Here is a 21437-nt window from a genome sequence, read left to right on the forward strand (position 1 = left end):
AGGTGGCTTTGACAAGGATGGAGAGTGGAGACTACTATTGTTGGTTTTTGATAAAAGTAGTCCAAAACACTTGAGAAATGTTATTAAAGCTTTAATAAAGTTAACAAGTGGATTTTGCGATAGTTTAAAGTATCCAATCTTAATATCACTGAACTGTTTATCGTAGATGTTGTAATATCACCGCTTTTATCATGGAAGCAATTTTGGACAACGCTCAATTTCTGAACGGGCCAGATAAGTACGAAGAACATTACTGTATCACTTTAATCTCTAACTATATAATATAAGATTGTTGTATTTTTTAATTTTAGAAACTTTTTGAAAAACACTAGATTTATCAATAACAAGAAAAAGTTATTTATATCTCATTTGTGTTTTAACTTTCCAAATCTAACAGCAAAGTAAAAAATTGGCACTGGTCTACAATTCTCACCCTTTTTCGTCAGGGGTTATTTTGCTAACCATATTTGGGTCAGGGTGAGAGTTAGCGTTTGAGTTCGGGCTGGTCAAGTATTATTATTATATTGATTATAACAAAGTTATGCCTTCCTTGCAATAAAATGGTGGCTGTAATAAAGTTACTGCGAAAATTTGGCAGCTGTAATTATATTGTTTAAATTATGGTGACTATAAATGATTTACTACGAAAAACCTTAGGCATGACTGAAGTTTTGCGCATTGAATTTTCACAGCTAAAAAATTTTTATTCTTTACAATGACTATACATTCCAGTATTCCCTTAAAATATGCTAGTTTTCATGTTTGCGATCAACACACATTCAAGTACTGAGTTAAAAACATATGTGGGAATTTAATAAATGATTTGTGCCAGGGTTGTTTATTAACGGACGACTAGTGTCCTAAATCAGTACGGGATATCAGCTGAGTTACCATATAAATGTATTTGTCATTTTCTGTTTACTGAAGATGCACTAGCGTCACTTTTATTTTTTCTGAAATGTTTTGTAATACTGGTACGGCGGTACCAACTCTGACAAAGATGTGCGACCACAGCGACATTTTCCACTTTAGCTTTTATATAAAACTACAGGAAGCACTGACTAATACTTGTAAACATATCAGCGTATATTCATTTTTTTTTTATTCAATACAAACAATTTTTTTATGAAAACTATTTAGTTCAAGTCAATGCGATGATCCGAAACATTTTGGCAAGCGTCCAGCTTGGAAGATGGATGAGCTTGACAAGCTGTCAATCACACCTCAATCAGATCTTATAGTGACACATGTCAATCAAACGCATGATTTGCAAGTAGGTTAAGCTTATGCCTTATATGTGCAATGCAGTTTTAAATCAACTTACCTAGCTGTAACGTAATAATAAGGTGTTGTTTTTTTGATTGTTTTTTAAACTAACTTGATTCCCTAGGGTTAACTAGCTTGCTTAGTTTTTTTTTACTTTAAAAACTAAATTGAATGTACTATAATAACTTTCTCAAGATTGCAAAATGATACTATATGTAATTGAAATACATCAATTTTGCAGAAGCCAATGTGGTTTCTGTATAATACTTAGACACTATAAACTACCTAAAACTGCCAAAATTTTAAAAAATTTTTTAAATTGTTTCACTTAAACAAATCACTTTGATGAAAAACGTGTATTGCATATTTACAAAAACTGATTTGATTAACAGAAAGCCAAAGCTTTTAGCGCTGTCCCGAACAAAAGTCAGACATCAGAAGAATGGTTGAGCAATCACAGCATTGAATATCAAAAGTTGACCCTCAAAGATTTGTTGGCAAAAGGAACCCAAGTCAGGTAAGTCAAAACACTCAAAAAATATGAACATTGTTAAAAATGATCAGTGAATTGAACTATAATTATGTGTAAACAGAAAAGGCCAAGGAAAGCACATGACGTTTGATGCAACTGTTATCACTGAAATTGAATACAAGCTTAATGTGTAAGTTGCATTCTTCATACATACTTTTAAATCTTTACTTTTGTGAAGTTTCTACTTTTGCTTCATTTGCAATTTAAATAAAAATATAAATCTTTACACAAATTGAATTAGGAAATTACTCTGACCATCATTATTATAAATTTAAGTGACTTTCATATTTTAAGTTAATTAGCAAAAGTAACTTGTGTATTGTGTTCTAAATTTACAAAATAGTTCCTTACCTAACCATGTCAGATAATAAACTCTACCTTTTACTAATATTGTAAACTCAATTAAACACTACAAAAGGCATAACATGGGCCTGTATAGTAGGTAACTGGCCACTTCATATTACCAATTGTGTTTTTAGAGCCATAGAAATGTATCACAAAAGAGTAAAATGGCTTTTGGAAGGAAGCAAAAAGGTAATTTTTATATTTTTCTGCAATTCAGCGAGCTCTTTTTTAAATATTATAAAACCTAATTTTGCTAATTTCGAAATACAAAACATTAAAGTAGTATAATGTTGAAATTTCATAAACTTCCTAGAAACAAAACTTGTGATGAACATCATTAACATATCCCAAAAATATATGTTAGGGAAATTGTAACACTTTTTGTGGCAAGAATGTTAAATGATATTGATCTCATTTAATGTTATAATATTTATTTGAAGCTGTTTGGTTTGGTCAAAGGAGACAGAGTTGGTGTCCTTATTGATTCATCCGATGCAAATACTGGCTTCGGAAGACTTCAAGATTTTCAGCAGTCTCTTTTGGTAAGTTATTCTCAGAATAGCAGTTGGTAAGAAGTTTATGTTTAATATAAAGCATAAAGTGCCCTCTTCTGCGATTTGCGTTTTTTGCTTATGTTTTTAACAGAACTATATTTTTATGTGACTTTTCCTGCTACAGGACTAATAATTTTCTTATCAATGTCCTCCCTCAAAAGATTAAACGGAGACAGCAAATATTCGGGGTGTAAATCGGACAAATATATTAAATTTTAGTGTGTATCTTGTATGTCTCGTTTGCTGTTGTGCTAAATATGCGTATAGTTATACCAATAGAGGTAATAAATTATTCAAAGGAAAAATCCATTTACATTGTGCTTTTTTTCCTCTCTTTGGGTGATGAAAATATAGTATATCTGACGTACAATATTGTTTAATTTTGTTAAATATGTGTCACAGAGTTGTTTCAATTTTTGTGGCATTAAATTATTTGGTGTCTTATATTAGCCTTATAATTCAAACACAGATACAAAAGCATATGTTTTGTGTTGATACAGTATCTCATTGACGAACAACTACAGCACAAAAAGTCTCTCTATTTTCTTAGCTTTGGATCAGAGTTGGAAAACTTATGGGAACATGCAAGAGACATCAATATACGAATGTAACTATGCTAACTGCAATACTAAAACTAAAGTTTAACTTGAAAACTGAATTTTAATTGTCTTTAGAACGGAAATTTATTTTTCAAATGTTTAGAAGCCCCATTACTTATAAAACTTTGTATAAACAATTTGTTTTAATTTTAATTGGTTGTTAAAATTTAGAATGCTTTTTTCTACTGCAAACTATTATTTTTTAAACGAAGCCCAACTGCTGTTTCATTATTTTGTTCAGGTCAACTTAAGGTTTTTTATTATGTATTGTTTTTTTAATTTCTATGATTACTCATCGAAAAATAAACTACCAATTTAATAATAATTGATTTAAAGAAGAGGTTAACGTTTCTTAACTAAACTCAACTGTGGTAGTAAAACACCACAGATGATAATCCCCTGACACATCGAAATCATTGCTACGAAATATCTACTGGGATTAATTTTAATTTTCTGTTACAAAAATATAAATAAATACAAATTAGTAAAATTCTTATCCCAAAACCAGCATTTTTTCTTAAAAGAGTCGCAGGAAAAAGTTTCATAACCACTGTTTAAAGAAGATCTCGTTGTAATTTTTACATTTTAGTTTAGAGGAGGTGCGTGATTTTGTAAGAGGTCTCCATCCTTCTGGAGGCTGCAATTTGTTGAAAGCCTTCAAGAAAATACTCAAAGTGGAAAGACTCAACTCAATCCTTATCATTCTGGGAAACTGGTAAGACGCTAAAAATTAAAATTAACTTCTAATATAATAAAAAATCAACTTTTAATTTGCGACTGTTATATAATAACTAATTTAGATATGTGAAATAATTTTGAATCGAAGCTCTCCAATACTATCGGATAAACTAGCTTTTTAAAAGTCGAAGTTTTAAAAAAATGTCATATATTTTGTTGTAGCTTTATGAACTAACTTTCCCACAAATCCACATATTTTATCAACATGTTTTAATAAAAAACAACGATATTTACATTCAGTTTTAAAATTGAGGCAAACCGATTTTATCATAACATCATCAGTTTTGTTAATTATTTTCAATAAAAATCTCCACACAATTTGCGTTTCAGCCCGGACCAGACATCCACAATCCTGTTCGACCACGTTCAGCAGTTACTGTTGGGCAAGAATCTCCCGATCCACGCGGTGGCGTACGACACTAGCAACCACCTTACACACGAAACACTCAGCAAACTAGCAGAATGCTCGAACGGGAGATATCACTGCTACAATTCGTCCGACGATAGAGAGGTCTACAAGGTATTCGGTCGCTTGTAACTAATCATGAAGGCGATTATTTTTTAACGTAAGGGTACCGGCTACGTGGTCCAACTTGAGTGAGATCTCACAAAAACACAGAGTATTTAAACTAGCAAATCAGTGTTGTACTCAAATCATTTCAATATGACTTAAGTCAGTTTAGTAGAGCAAGTCAATTTCGTCAAGTCATTAACTTTAAATATTAAGATAAATAACCCAATTTAAACAAATTCCCTGTAATGCAACAATGAGTCAAGATAAAAACTCTTAGCCACACCAACTTTTAAAATACAGTATAATAAATGCTGCACTATGACGCGGCTCACAACTACATGATAATGATAAACAGTTAAAAAATAGCTTGCGGCATAATAAAATTGGCTCAAAGACTCACATTTTGGCCGCGGCCCACAGTTTGCCGACCACTGCATTAAACAGTGAGGCTTATAGTTTAACCTTTTGTCTTAACAATTCACAACTTCGCAGAGCTTTGACATCCAACTATTGCTTCGTGAGGCGCAACGGGCTGTCGACGTTATCTCCAAGATCAAGCAAATGCGAACTGGAATGCTGGGAGACGCTCTGGTCAGCATTGAAAACGAGGTTTGTATTTCCGCAATGTTTGATGTTTAATGAAAGATTACACTGACATTCGTGTTCAACAACTGTCATCTAGCCCTTCTGAAGGGTTACGTATCATTAGTTAACCGAAAGTCATCGCAGACTCACCGAATCTGTCGACCAATAATGCAAGCAAGGAAAACAACTGGCCTGCAGTGAGGTTCCGTTGTTTTTCCTAGCTTGTCTTAATTGCATTCAGTTAGTCTGCGATGGCTTCTGGTGTTTGCTATTTGATCCGTTTTTGTTGTTTGTTGCAAAATTTTGCTCGAAATAGCATCAATTTGCTATTTTTTTAATAATAATGATAATAAGCTTGGAATTGCCTCACTAGCATGATAAAATCAAAATATTACCACCTGCCATTTCTAACGTTTTACCTCCTATATAGGTATTCCTATATGTTTTACCTTAACACACAAAAATCAGGCTTGACCGGAGGTCGTGAGTTCGAACCTCACAACAGGCTAGTTGTTTTTCTAGTCTGCCCTGCTTGCATAATAGATCAACAGATTCGGTGAGTCTGCGATGGCTTTCGGTGTACTAATTATACGTAAGCCGTAGTCGTTGGTCAAAAAGCAGCTTCGAAGGGCTAGATCTCAGTTATTAACACACATTTGTGTTCATGTTTCATTGAATAAATGATATGATACTGTGGATCCCCTTCTATGAGGTTGCTTGTACTAATAGATTGAGCAAGCATATGCGTATGGTTGTTTCTCGACTCGTTCCCTTCTGAGCCTGCATAGCTCAGTTGGTAGAGCGACGGTCCCGGCTTGACCGGAGGTCGTGAGTTCGAACCTCACTGCAGGCCAGTTGTTTTTCTAGTCTGCTCTGCTTGCATCATTGATCAACAGACTCGGTGAATCTGCGATGGCTTTCGGTGTACACACAAAAATCATTGTGTATTTTTTTTCGACCAGATTTCAATGGAAGTGAACCGCTTATCGACGGCCCGGTTTTTACCCCGACCCCCAAACCACCACCGCCCCCTAAGCATTGAGACCCCCAATTTTCACCCTTCAACCTCGGTGGACTGGTTGGCTGAAAACGGGCTGAAGCCAAGAAACCTGAATCTATTCCAAGTAAGTAGTGTTTAAATGCATGTGAAAATAATAATTTAGGCAATATATTGATTTTTTAGCAATTACGATATTATTTGAACTTATTTAAAAAAACGCACCTTAAAAGGCAAAAGTGTCACACTTTCCTTGTTTATTTGCTTTGAAAAATGCGTTATTGTACTTCAATTTATTTGAGAATTAGCAATGTTATAATACTAGTCTGAAATAAAATGAAGGAGGCTAAATTGTTTTTATCACAATCACAAAATATCTCGTTAAAAGTGGATTTCTGCTCTGTTTTTAAGAAATAGCGCTTTAAAAAGCAACAATGATTTTTTTTACTAGTTAATGCAACCTGAAAAAAACTTAATGGTTTTCCTAAATTATTTCCATCTAGTAATTCTGGCCAGATAAAAACGTTGGTGCTTACAACGCGTGTAAGCATGACAATTATATGTTTTGATCCTGTTTTCGTACATTAACGGGCACTCGGACAGGCTTCAATTATGACGTCATTAACGATATTTTGCATCATTTAAATTTTTCGTTCGACGCAGATCCTTTCTCCCAACGCATTCGACCCAGTTCAAGATTTCGTTCCAATCTTGCGGAAGTCTGTCGGGTCGAAAATACACGGGGTAAGACGATTTTTTCTGTCAAACTAATATTCGTAACCGATTACGAGTCCAACTATTTTATTAAGAAGGTCAAGTTGATACAAAGCAGTTTAAACTTATACTTGTAAGTTCCTTGCAAACCATATAATTGTGCCATTATTTGTTTTCGCAGTAACAAAATTACTTTGTTTGTAGCATATTGGTTGGAGGTTGTAGTAAGACGTAGTAAGAATATCAAAGCCTAAACAGAAGTAGGTAGCATTTTGTGAACGTTTTAAATAAATATTTTTTTGTAACGTTTAAAATACTATATACCAGTGCTTTTCAACCTTTTTGCTGGAGTGGAACCCTATAGAAACATTCCACTGGCTCGAGGAACCCCAGTGTAATAAACACACCTCAATTAGCTAAAGAATTTAAAAATTGCGGCACCCTTGGACAGTACTAGCGGAACCCAAAGGTTCCGCGGAACCCTGGTTGAAAACCTCGCTTTGCTATATAACTATACTGTACTATTATAATATGGGCTTTAATATTGATAACTTGGTGAATTACTCATTTTCTAACAGTAAACGGCAGTTATGTCGTTGAATAGTTAAACATGATCAAATTACGAACTAATTTAGCATTGGATTGGTGCCGATATAGGATTATTTACGTCAACCTACTGTAGTATCTTACTAGTACCCGATATACAACGACCTGGTATCGGTAATATCGGCCTCTTACCGATACTATCAGAGGTTCTGAAGCAACAAGAGCTATTCCACATCCTAACATTAAGTCTTACGGAAGTTGTTTTGCCGGAACCCAGTTGTGGCTTTCACAAATGTAAAAAAAATCATCGGATCCCTAAAAACGTGTTTTGTTTGCGTGGAGATTCGACTTCTATCGTGACTAGCACCCAATTAAAGCGGTCACAGATTTCTTACCCCATCCTAAGCATCATATTTATTGATTGCAGCGAGCAATGCAGCAGGTTGAATGGCACGATGGGAGTATTAAGAACGTCCACGTCGATGTCGCCATGCTGTTTGAATACCAGGTAAAACTACCTATTTACAGCCGCATTTCAGTTAGTAGAAAATTTCCAGAAATGCCGTCAGAAAGCTGTGTAATAACGTGACGTCATAAAATCTGGAAACACCTGTTCTCTGTTTTACTACCTTATCCCAAAAAAATTCTTCGTAAGCCTAAAGTTAATAAAACAATACCAGGTAAAAAGTATTTTTCGTTTTGGTCGAAAATTTTACGAGGCTGTTATACGTGAATAATAATGGCTCGTTCGGAAAAGCTTGGTCGCCCGCAACAATTTTTCTTAGGTATAAGTTCAAAAATCTTTTTTCGTGCCGACTCAAATGTTAGGCGTAAGTATAACACTGAAGCTTTACCGACCTAATTCTCTCCACTAAACTTTTTAAGTTTAAAGTGAATTGTAAACCACAAATAAGATAGGAGTAACTGTAAACCACAAATAAGATAACAGTAGGAATAAACCCAGTTTTAATTATTACGAGCCATATCATTGTATAATCCTTAACTTTATTTTCTTTAAAATAAAAAAATTTAGATAGATCTTGCTCAGGCTCAGAACCAATCTCAATAAATCTAACCATGTAAAAGTACCCCAGTCGACTTAAACTAATCACACGGTGACCCAAGTTTAAGTCGCAATCCACAGGTTGAGATACAATTCAATATAAAAATTTTGCAAGCCAGATTAAAAAGTATTTTTACCATATTTCTAGAAACAACTTGGCGCGGCTGTTAAGGCTTTCGAGCGGAGAGTTGAATGGTTGGCTTCTGGAAGTAGAACATTGTGGGGAACCATCTGTGAGAAGTGGTGAGACATCTTGTAAAAATTTAACCCAATGTTTTAGTTTTAAAGATGAAATTAATACAAATATAGGCGTCGATTATATATTTTTGGCGTCAGCAAAATGTTTTTTGTAGTTTAATGATGTTTTAACCGTGATTTTTGTTTATTTTCGATTGAGTCAATCCTAAACAGCGTTGTTCATTTTTTTTTAACGCACAGCTTTAAACAATATATATTTAGATTTTGTATGAAGTTTTTTTATATCTGTTTTTAGGCATTTTTAATTAAAGACTTAATGTAAACAATTCCTACATGTTGTTTTACAGCGTCATATTTCTGATCGACACTTCACTTTCTAACAAAGCTTACATGATCCACATCCAACATTCACTTCGGGTCTTGATGGAACAGCAACTCGCAAATAAGCAAGCTTTCAACATTATAGCGTGAGTTTTACACATTCTGGTACGTTTCTTATGTTTTGTATAGTAGGTTAACCAAAATGAGCAAGGCTCGAAAAATCTACAGGGTTGCCACCAAGTCTTTGTATGTATTTGCGTTACAAAAAGTCTTTGAAAAACGTTCATGTTTTAAAAGTCTATAACTATTTTTCATGCCCAGCTTAAGGTTTGAGTTTCGAAAGTGTCTTTGTATGTTGCACTGAATATGTGAATAATAGAAATCACCTTGACCCTTGCAAGATAAATGTCGACCTTAATTCCTGATCAGTAACAGCAAAATACTCTAGCAAAGCTAGCAATTCAGGTCAGACACAATAAACAGATCTTAAAAAAAATAGAATTCTATTTGAATAAGATATACTGACGATGCCTTAGTTGGCAATATATATATATATATCTTTTACGATCTGTTTATTGTGTCTGACCTGAATTGCTAGCTTTGCTAGATTATTTTGCTGTTGCTTAATTTTTGTACATAGAACAATTTTGCGTGCCATATGATGGTGCTTGGTATATTTCAGTTAAAACAATCATTTTACTTGAAGTTGACCTTCTCCAATAATGACTCGGCTTGTTATTTTTTTATCAATATGACTTGATCTGTACTTCAGTTATTTTACCAATAACTTGACTTAGACTTATTTAATTTCAAAATGACTTGTTTACAACACTGAGTTATACATAAGTAAGCCTATATAAATTTAAATACCTTTGGTTATAGGAAAACATACTTAAATGTCACATTTTGCTAGTGCTGTTATTCAATGTTGTACATTGCACGCAGATTTGGAAGCCATCCTAAGATGTGGAAGCCAAGTATGGTGAAACCTACACCTGAAAGCTTACAAGCCGCTTGGAAGTAAGTTTCACCATTAAATTAAAGGTTGTTTTTCTAATTTGAACGAAATATACGCGTCGTTTCGCGCTTCTCTCGGTTAGACCAGTGGGGCATGGCTCACTGGTGGGCCATAAAAAAATTTGAGGTGGGCCACAGACCAATTTAAAAGTTAGATTTAGTTTTATTTGTGTCACCATATTTAATTTTACAGGAATAAGTGCTTGGGGAGGAATTTAGAAGGAATGTAAATTTACTATTGAGTCGCAAGTATCTCACTAATGCACGGTTGAATAAATAATCTGTTTTGAACATGTGTTCTGCTGTGTTTTGTTCTAAACCTATTTTAAAGTTTTTTCTTTCATAAAAAATGTATTGGGCCACAAGAATTTTTTTGCAACGTAAATGGGCCACGAAAGGAAAAGGTTGAGAACCTCTGGGTTAGACTGTATTTTAGCTGCTTATTTACGTGCGACTTTTCGAGAACGATGGGTGTTTTTAAGACTAATTGTTTTGTGAAGTAATCGTGACATTGTGATGCTTAATTATCGAAGCAAAATACGGTTAGGACCAATAAAGTGTGTTTTTTTAATTTTAAAGTCAATTATTCAGCAACTATTCCACGTTGTAAAGGATATGTTATTGCATCCGCAGTTGGGTCCAGCACCTTGAAGCTTCAGGAAGTCGCAACCTTCTCTCAGCTTTCAGGGCAGCTGTTGAGAATGAAGATGACATGAAGGTGTATGGGGGTGTCAAAGGGATTTACCTTTTCACGAGCGGCGTCCCAGATCAAGAGGAAGTAAGTGATTGAAAAAAAATACCAAAAAGTTCAGCGATAGTTCGTTATCTTTAGTCCATTTTGAATGACTTTTTTGATGACTTTGTTTCCAAAATCTCTACAACTATTATTTTTGTGCAGGTGAGTTTTCGCCTGTTTTAATATGGAACAAATAGGACCAAGAGTATAAGTGGTTGCAAGAGTCAACAAAAAATACCAGAAAATCGCAAGTTCTGCAATAGCGTAGTTTGTTATTTTAGGTGTATTTTGAGTAAAGCAATAATGATTATTTTTTATAATTTTGTTTCAAAAATCCCGGAACTGTTTTTTTTTGTTATTTAGGTGCCTGTTTTAAAATGAAACCAATACCATTTTTTACGAACTCTGGTTATTAGTTGGCTTTTTTTCTTTTTGTTTGAACGAACTTTCTCTTTTTGTTTCGGTTGTTTTATATACATTTTTTACATAAAACACTACTTTCGTTAAGGTGCACGTGTTGACATTAAGCTTCTGTTTTAAGTGACTTGTTTTAAGTGAACTGTTAACCTTAGTGTTTTATTTAATTAAACAGTGCTCCTAGTGGCGCGCTTTTAACATCAGTGTAAGTTATACATCATTGCCAACACTTAAAAAAACTCCTACCGCTACTAATTCTAAGTGTCGTATATACAATGTTAAGGCCAGGGGCGGATTCATAGCCCCCCCCCCCCCCCCAAACAATGGCTTAAAAACAATAAATTATGCAATGTTTTCTTATTAAATTGCTCTCTGCCTTGTAGGACGTGATTTGTTCTTACGTGAGTGAAACTTCTACCGGATCGGAATTAAAGCAGCACACAGTTCTGTTCAGCATCGACGATTACACAGTAAGCTGGCCACGCAATACAACCCAGTCACAGTTGGTAAAAATTGTAAAATTCATGTTACCGTGTAGGGTTGTCTGATAATATCTGAACGGAACAGATACCCGATGCCAAGTGATAGTACTCGTCCGACATTTGGCTGTATCGGTGCCGATCCGATACCTTATTTATATAGGATTTTCAGCCTTAATTTGTGCGCAGTGATTTCTACCTTGAAACGTTGTTAAAAGACAGTAGCTGAACTACTGGAGGTAATAAAACTTCCTATCACTTAGCTTAATGTCCTGGCAAAATAACCTTCGTTAAATTTCAACTTTATTCCTGCTTGACCATAGTTATGACGTAATTCGGTATCGGTCGTATCGCGATACTTTTGTCCAACATATCGATTATATTATTAATATGGGAATAAAATCTTAGGTATCGGTCAGTCGTAATCTGGTTTGCCAAAAAATTGAACAAAACTCTTTTTCACCAAGCTGACGCTAATGCTATTTAAAAACAACTATAAATCGTAGAATTTTAAATATCGTGATGTTGAGTGGTATGTAGATGCAGTTTTGGGGGTTTAGACGTTTACTCCCTTAGAATTTTTGTTTAGATAAGTTAATTTTTTTACCAGCGCAAATAAGATATTTTTCCGCTTAGGTCAGCGAAGAAGAATTGCCGAGCAGATACGCAACCGTCCAACAAACGGTGGATTGTATAAGAAATGTGGCTCACTGCGCTCGGGGAAGATTCCACTGGTTCAGGGAAACAGGTGGGTGAAAATATGTGAGAAATAATAATCAGAAAACTGTTGAATTCGGTTAAATGAGTGGTCGTAGCACGATTATAGGTCGTGGGTTCAAACCTCACCACAGGTAGTTTTTTAAGAACAGTATGCAGCAGACAACGGTGCTATGGTTGTTTCTCGACTTGATTCTCTCTGAGCCTGTGAAGCTCAGTTGGTAGAGCGACGGTCCTGATTGGCCGGTATAACAGAGGTCGTGGTGGTTTTAAGAATATGATGCAGGAGACAAATATGCTTTGGTTGTTCCATACTTCTATAGCTCAGTTGGTAGACCTTCAGTTTTCGCCTGTAACTTAAAACCTGTGACTCGTACCGGTCGGCGAGGTTTTCCGCGGTTAGGACCTCAACTGAAAAGCCATACTGATCATTTACATTCTCCTCCGCGTTAGAAAGTATATTGGTATATTGTTATCACTTATTCTCACAACACTACATTCTCCAGGCATAGTTGAAAGCGACGACATCCTAGCGCTTACAACTGAGATGGACCAAGCTGTTTACTTTTCCAAGCGATGCGCAATGTTGGTTGATTCGGTGAAGGAAAGGGACGACTTAAGAAAGGAACAGAAAGCGCTAAAGCAACTCGTGAGTTGGAAACTATACCGAATATTTCATATACATTTTGTATAAGTGTGAAATATGGCCATTATTCTTTCAAGGGTGGGGTGACAGCAACGAAATATATTTAGTAAAAATGGCGATCGGTGTCATTTGTATAGCGTTTAAGTTTTAGGTCGTCCGAAAAAGCTGTTTTGGTTAAAGTTTGCTTGGCAGCAACATTTTTATGATGTTGTAATGATTTAAGTCAATATCATGATAACTTTTTAACATTTGACTTACTGTTACTGTTTCTATATGACTTGCCTTTACTTAAGTCTTTTAAGCAAAATGACTTGATTTGACATAAGTAAGTATTTTGGACAAATGACTTGACCGAGACTCAAGTCACTGTGTCAGCACACTGAATTTTAAAAACAAGTAGCCACAAAAAGCGGACCAAAATGTTTTTAAACCAAAGTACCATAATTTGTTTTGTATTTTTGTATTCCACAGATGTTGTGTGATACTCCAACCAACGCGAGACGAAAACGACAAGAAAAACTCAAAGCAGTTGAGTTTATCGAACCGAGGCAGACTGCGCTGAGCAAGGCGAGAATGGTAAGACGTATTTCCTCGTAGAAGGCGCAACGTAATAATAGTGTGTGATTGCTATCGTGTTATAAGGCGGTCTTTTGCTTTTTGTTACGTAAAGCAGTGGTTCTCAACCGCCGGTCCGCGTCAACTTTCCTGCCGGTCCGCCAAATATATTACAATTTTCTATCAAATTGCAAGCAAAATGCAAGATGTTGAAGGCTTGCATCAAATTTAAAACTTCGCGAGTTGCGTAATTTGCAGTATTATGACGTAATATAGAGTTAATGGCTGGTTTAAGTCAACTTTAAGTCCCAGTTTTTGTATGTAAAAAAACTTCAATAGGAAAATAAGCTCCTCTGGTAATTGTAATTTGGAACCAACGTTTTGGCATGCCAAAAAGCTGGTTAACACTTACAATATCTGAAGAGCTGTTTCTGATTAATATTGCTATTCCTAGTAGCAACAGTTGATAGATAGTATATTTATGTAATACTATATTTAATAAAACTAATACTTTTTTGTGTGTAACTACAACTTTTAGTTTCATGTTTGCTCTGACTGCTGTCGTGCATCGTGCAATACAGTGGTTCTTAAACATTTTTAAACGCTAGCCCCTAAAAAGGTATATTTGTTCGCGTGGACAAATTGCTATGTTTTAAACAAATTTGAAAACATATACTTTTATTCACGTTTATTTGACGTTTTATTTTTGTGTTTTAGGAAAATGATTCTCCAAAGGCGCTTGCTTGGAAGGTATCAAGCAGAAAAGCGCCTCTACCAACCGGTAATAAACTATTTACTGTGCAAAGTAATAACTGAGATTGTTTTCTGTACATGAGAGAAATCCGTACTTGTTTTGATTTTTTTTGCTTACAAGTATTTAATAGGTAATATAAAGTTGTTGGAAAAATTTCGTATATTTTGCTAGTTTTAAATTGTTCACTGTTTATTTGCAAAATATATGAAGTTTTTGGGATGTAGTGTTCATATATCTTTTAGGCAATTTAGGTTGATTAATTTGCGTTTTTCTTTCAAATTATAGAGTAAACCAGCTCACTGTTAATACGCAAATAAAGTATTTACCGTTCAAATCAACGATTCTGTCTTTTACCCCCTATTTTCAATGTTACCTACTTCTGTGTGGGCTTGATAACTTCTACTATACTTATAACTAAAACCTACATCCTTAATACTCCAAAGTTTTTATTATAATTTTCATATTAATTAAAAAATATAAAGTTTGTATAAATCGACATCATCTTGATTAAGACGTTTCGATACGAACTTCAATCATCTTCAGTTAATCGAAACGTCTTCATTAAGAAGATGATGTCGATCTACTCGACCTTTTAGCTTTGCAATCCATTTTCAAGCTTCATTACAGATCCGTGCATAGTGTGCCTAAATATTATAATGTAATCTAGGTATCCGCAACACGCAACTCTCGCTTTTGTACTCCAAATTACCTCTTTCACCCATAACCCCCTATTTTCACCCCTCTAGCCCCCTACGGAAGCCCCGAAGAGACCCCACCGCCCCGCAAGGGTTCCGCGGCCAAGGGGGGCAAGAAAAAAGGCCCCCGGGCCCAGCGCCAACCCTTCTACGTTGAGGACAAGAATAGCGTGGGTGTGGTTTACAAGAACTACCCCAAGCAACGAAGCGTTCGTAAGTCGGTGCCTGAACCAATATTTCCGCAAGTTGAGGAAAGAATTACAAGCAAACAGGTTAAAATTATGAACAGTGTTGTAATGGTTTATTTTAAGTTAATTTATTGCCTTTGTAATTGGGGGAAATAACTTGAAGTCTAAAAACTGAATTTAAAGTGCAATTTTGATAGTTAGTAAGTCGGTTTCTGAACCAATATTCCCACAAGTTGAGGAAAGGATTACAAGCAACAGGTTGGAAATAATAACAACAGTGTTGTAATGGTCAGTGTTTCTTAACCTTTTATCGCGTCGATATTTTACTAACCCTATTTACTAAGAGTAAGTACACCAATGAAGTTTCAGCTGCCCAATTCTATTTACTGTGTTGTAAGGAACTCAACACAATAAGACAATAGCATTAGTAAACATAAATTGAATTAATATGAGCGGTATCTTAGCATTGCTTTCGCTATTTTCTTAAATATCGGAAACATCTTTCTCAGAGCCAATCTCAATATCTAACCATATAAAACTACTCCAGCCGGCGACCCAACCAAATCAAACGGCGACCCACGTTGAGTCGCGACATAGTTTAAGAAGCACTTCAAAAGTTAACAAATTAAATTACCGCTTCCCTCTGGGCCGTGTTTCTATCAGTGGCTTTCTGCGGCCGCTACACGTATCGCATGCTCCTTTTGCTTTTGTTTTTACAGTAGTGGTTGGGGTTTTTACGCAGATTGTCTTTGTCTTTGTTCATCTTGGATGTATTTCATATATTTTAATATTTTAATTTTTTACTATTTATTTGTACAGACAAACTGATGATGCCATTTATAGGCGAAATGCATATTTGTATTAAAAGTTTTAGACCTTGCTGACTGATTTTTGTTCGGAGCGGTGCGCTTCTCAAGCTTTTATTAATAAATTTTAGAACTTTTATCGTCGGCATTATGTGTTCTTCTGTTGGAGGGCCAGATTCTGTTGTGGATACACATACAAAGCAAATTAAATTGCCTTTTGAATTCGGGGAAACTTTAAAGTGAAATTAGCAGAGTTTGTAAGTCGGTGCCTGCATCCATCTCTCCACAAGTCGAGAAGAGAATTAAAAAAATAGAATGACGTCACAATGGTTACGTCAATACGTGACGTCGTAATATAATTAGTCTCCAACACTTGTTGCTTTTAAACGACTTTCCTAATAGCTTCTTTACGTTCACAGTGGTTGAAGAAGTACGGCATCAACAAGTTAAAGCTGAACTTGAATCGTTATGTGTCGGGGCCGGTCTGCATCCACGACAAGTCCAAGGTTAAAACGGTTGGATCGCACACAACTTCAAAGTGGTTCTGCTCAATATTTCCAAGCGTAGAGATTGATGTAAGTACAGCATTTTGCAGAGATGCGCGAGATCTTGCATTTGCCCTATTTTATGTGAGGAAACTTGAAAAATCTTGTTTCTAGTAGTTACGTAGACTCTATTCGTTCCTTATTTGCGTTATTTTTTCTTATTTAATCCAAATAAATAGCTTTTTGCAGTATTTTTTGTTCGGTCAAAGTCAGATTATGAGCAAATAAATTAACAATAACAAAAAAACAAGATATAGCAACATAATTGTTTTACGTGCACAAATTGAGATAAACAACAATTTTTTGTGAGATTACTGAATTTCAACCTAAGTTGTGTTTCGGAATACTAAAGTCAAGTCACGTCATTTAAATACAGCTATACTTTAGTTTTAAGCATTGCAACACCGACATGGAATCTAACGAGTTACGATACAAAGTCATTATCTGTGTTATCGGACATCGGCGTCGATCCGATATCACCGCACATTCTAACAATGATCCCCTGTTATTCTTTAGGGTTCAGTTCGTCACATCGACATGCAAGAATCGGAAATGGAGGAGTACGAGCTTCACGTCACTTCCGCCATACACAGATATCTTAAGAGGATGAAGTGGCTCTTGTCGGGAAGTAGGACTCTGTTTGGCAACATCATCGAAGATAATGTGGGTTTCATAAAAATTTTGATGAAATGGAAACTTTTTAACGGCTTTCTTTCCTTTATGGCTATTTTATTAATCTTCTAACAACTGGTCAAGGTGTTTCTTTCTAGCAATATCCGGGTTTGTGGCATACTTAGTTCTACGTTTATTAACCCGAATCCAAGCTAATTAGGCATCAACCGTTATAGGTCTATTTTGGAAAACTAGTTACAAATATTTCATTCAGGAAATAAGCGGCATTAGGATAATTCGGTTTTTATGCATAATTCTTTCCAGGTGATTATTTTGATTGACACCTCTGGTTCGATGAGCTCATATATGGACGAATTACAGAAGGGGATGACGTCACTAATCTGGGAGCAGTTCAGCAAAAATAAGATAAAGTAGGGGGCTTGCATTCATATTTCCGATTTTTTGCTTTACAAATTGTGATAACTGATAACCATAGTATGTTTCCAAGAGTAAAGCATGGTTTTTTGGGACGCTATAAAATGCTCTGTGTTTATGTTGCTGTGCTAATTTGTGACAAGTTATGTTCGTTAGGTTTACCTAAACCTAATAATGTATACAAGTTTAAGTATTGGAGTGATATAGCTGAATAGTACATCATGAGCCTTGGGGTAGGCTTGGCGATACTATATATCGAGATTTGTTTTGTAAAAGAAGGGTAAAAATACCCGCCCGCGGTGAGATTCGAACTTAAAACCTCCAGCACATCAGGAAACAAACTGATTAATAGAACTTAAAGCAAGCCAAAAACTAGCTACGGCTACGTTGCTTGCTTATTGCACCTACAACAAACTAGGCCTAATTTTAATGTCTTGCTGAAATCGATAATCACGTGACCTAATCCTATTGGCTCTCAGCTTCAACCTGATCTCGTTCTCGAACGCGACTAACCAATGGCAGGAGAGCGTCACTGAAGCGAACGAGACCACGTGCCACGATGCGGTTCAGTGGGTTTCAACGCTCAAGGCCCACGGAGGGACGGCCACACTGGAAGCTCTGGAGGTGGGAATTAGTGACTTTATTTTGTCTATTTTCAAATTACTTGACTTGATTCATTCAACGAAACATATGAATCTAGCCCTTCTGAAGCTGCTTTTTTCCAACGATTACGGCTTACATATCAATGGCTTTCATTGTACTTGACTTTGACGACTTCGGTGGGAATTAAATGTTTTTATTAAGCATTTTATTATATAATTTTGGTTTATTTATCTTAACACGATTGAATGCTTTGCTTGTTATTTTACGATTGCATTGACTTAAGTAATTTCAAAATGTCTTGTTAACAACGCTGGATGCCCGATATCACCAGATCGGAACTAATTATACCAAATGGTAGTATCTTTACTCGTCCGATACTAGGTGGATATCGTTGCCAACCCGATAACAAATTGATAGAAATGAAGGCAAATTTACCAAAAAGGTAAATTCAAAGAAGATATTGCCTTAACAACTAGAGCTGACTAAATTGCCTAACGCTAGAGCAAACTTTTGGTATTGAGGATCGCTATATTTTTCCGACAAAACCTTAATTTTTAAATACCAATTGGTTTGACCTTAGGTGATTTTACAGAACCAAAAAACAGCCCCCCTTAAAGCAAGGCAGGTTAGAAAAACAACCTGTGGTGAGGTTCGAACTCACGACCTCCGATCATACCGGGGCCGACGCCCCACCAACTGAGCTACACAGGCTCAGAGAGGAGCAAATCGAGAAGCAACCATGACGCTGTTACTTGCTATGCTGTATGTAAATACAACCTCAATTACGCTACAACTTATATATTTTTTAGTGTGCGTTTTCCGACTCTGAGGCGCAAGCTGTGTACCTTTTGAGTGACGGAAAACCTGACACAAGCGCTAAGCTTACTCTTGAGAGATCCGAGCAACTCAACACCAAGAACATCCCAGTGCACACAATATCCTTCAACTGTAGCGACGCGTAAGTTAAACCAGGTCAAACGATAGTGATGGAGGCGTATTTTGCTTTATATTACTACACAAAGTTAAAGCATGTAAAAATCCTCATCTCATATGTGGTTTTACTTTTATTTTCTGTAAAAGTATTAATAAATTGTAGATCAAAAATATTCAAATTTTGTGTTGTAAAATGATTTTTTGATGTAAAACCTATGGTTTTTAGATGTTAGCCTTTCAATTTTTGTGTAGAATATTGCATTTTATGTTTGGGGTTGAAAATAGGCACATTATTGGTGTCCGTGATATGTGTATTGTAGCTGATGGTCATTCATTCATGAGTAACAGTTCAACCGAATGTTGAAAGGCCTCGTAAAATAGAGCCCAAAATTAAGATAAAACAATAAGCTTGGCATTTATCCGACTTGGTTCCTGCTTAGCAACTAAATCAGTGAATTAAATAACCAGCCCAACTCAAATAAATCAAACACTGGGCAGTTATTGACGTGCTGGGTGGCATGGATGTTGAAGTTTTCAACATTAGAGCAAAAAACGAAGAAAAATCACTGCTGTTAAACTGTTTGTACCCTAATGTTGTTACAGCACCGCTAACGGATTCCTGAAGCAGCTAGCGTCGTCCACCAGTGGGCGCTACCACCGCTCTCACGGGGAGGCGGATGCTCATTTTGCTGCTCACAGACTTATGCAGGATGGATGCTTGGACGAAGACGTGAGTGGACAGATAGTCACTAACCTATGGCGTATACTGTTTTTACGAATTCAATTGTTAGACATTTTTCTTGGTATAATTTAGCTGAAGTGTCAACAAATCTCCTGCGCACAAGACTGATTGTGAAATTTAACACTGTAATTGTTGACTAACGCAAAAGTATTTTTTTAGAAAATAATACGAAGTTATAATCAGTATAGACATATTCTGTATCTTTCCTTGGCAATCTTTAAGCATACGGCCATTTTGCATAATGGTATGCAGCATAGCCCTGCACAGCTTTAAAATACTAGTTTTTATCTGCTTGTTTTATTACTATCCAGGATCCGAACCTTCCAGCATTTGAAGGCGACGACCTTCGCCGACTCAACATTGAAATCACCAAAGCCAGGAGATTCCTCACACAATCACGACATTTCAAGTAAGACCACAACTTACTTTTAAAGATGGTTAAGTTTGGCCCTTAAAGGTTTAAAATTAGGTTTAAGACCAGCGCTGCGGATTCGCAATCGGACTCAGGACCAACGAAGTCGGTTCGTTTTGCTGGAGTCAGACTCGGGACTCGAGTAAGACCACGTAAAACTACCCGAGTCCAGAGTCCGACTTGCGCAGTACCAAATTTTGAATCTGATATAGCCACGAACAGTAAATTGTAACGATGGAATAAAGTATGGTGAAATATTTCCCAATACATATTGCGGGTGTATAAATTATATGGCCCCCATATGAAGGGATTGCTGGTATTTTCACCTTACTTCAGTTAATTAAATCGATAAATACAGACTGTAAAATCAGAGCCAGATTTAGGAATCGACAAAATCGCACATTTTAAGACGATCTCGGGTTATTTTTAACGGACTCCGCAAATTTGGGCCGAAATATTTTTTTATTTCGGTTGACTCTGGTTGTTTTAATGAACTCCACAGCCCTATTTTGTATTACAATTTGTTAACTGTTCATTTTTTCAGGAGCGTTATAAAGGAGCACAACGATCAAAACCGGGCTCCCAGTCCACAGACTGACAGCAGCACCGAAGCCAGAAAACCTATTTCTACCAAACCTTTTCTACCGTGAGCAGCAGACTTGGACAAAGTTTTAAGAGACATTTCAGGGGGTAGGGAACATGGGTAGCACTACTTGCTAGGTGTTACGTTCATAATTTAATTAGTTAGTGAAGTTTAACGGTGAAATTAAACTGTAAGAATTAACTAAACTCTAATCCGTTTATAATCCTAAACATTCAACAAAGAGTTACCAAATAAATGATACCATGATGGGATAACTTTAAGTAATGTATACCTCGATATAAGAAGCTTTTATATTTTTATTTAGGCGTATTTTTGGTTGTTTTATTTGTCAAAACACAAACTTTTTTAGTCATGCTTATAGCAATTATCCCAATTTATTACCGCATCTTGTGCCTTTTTACTAATCGTGTAATTTCTTACATTAGTGGTGTCTGTGCTCTAAATATTGCTGTACTTTTATCGCGAGCACTTTACATTTGTGTATTAGTCGGATATCTTCAGCACTGTTCGTATTTCGTACTAATTCGCACAATAAAACAACAAAAGTAGTCGTACTTTCGCGCTTTAAG

At 35.8% G+C, this 21437-nt stretch overlaps 1 protein-coding gene across 1 annotated transcript; it reads left to right on the forward strand.

Moving 5' to 3' along the window:
- The first annotated feature begins 55 nt into the window (after positions 1-55).
- Positions 56-21400, forward strand: LOC146134609 (von Willebrand factor A domain-containing protein 3A-like). The gene is made up of 31 exons (XM_083396594.1): positions 56-238; positions 1141-1273; positions 1659-1783; positions 1860-1928; positions 2278-2332; positions 2584-2685; positions 3198-3304; positions 3886-4011; positions 4365-4554; positions 5041-5157; positions 6096-6257; positions 6794-6874; positions 7818-7898; positions 8602-8696; positions 8999-9118; positions 9918-9992; positions 10623-10767; positions 11526-11612; positions 12258-12369; positions 12845-12987; positions 13456-13560; positions 14257-14320; positions 15040-15260; positions 16402-16557; positions 17044-17190; positions 17464-17570; positions 18054-18198; positions 18987-19135; positions 19714-19840; positions 20164-20261; positions 20809-21400. Exons 1-31 carry the CDS (start codon positions 192-194, stop codon positions 20912-20914), a joined length of 3597 nt encoding a protein of 1198 aa, XP_083252720.1. The 5' UTR covers positions 56-191; the 3' UTR covers positions 20915-21400.
- Positions 21401-21437: the final 37 nt, after the last annotated feature.

Source organism: Ascidiella aspersa, chromosome 9 (assembly GCF_963924565.1).
Source record: "Ascidiella aspersa chromosome 9, kaAscAspe10.2, whole genome shotgun sequence".
NCBI classification, from domain to species: Eukaryota; Metazoa; Chordata; class Ascidiacea; order Phlebobranchia; family Ascidiidae; genus Ascidiella; species Ascidiella aspersa.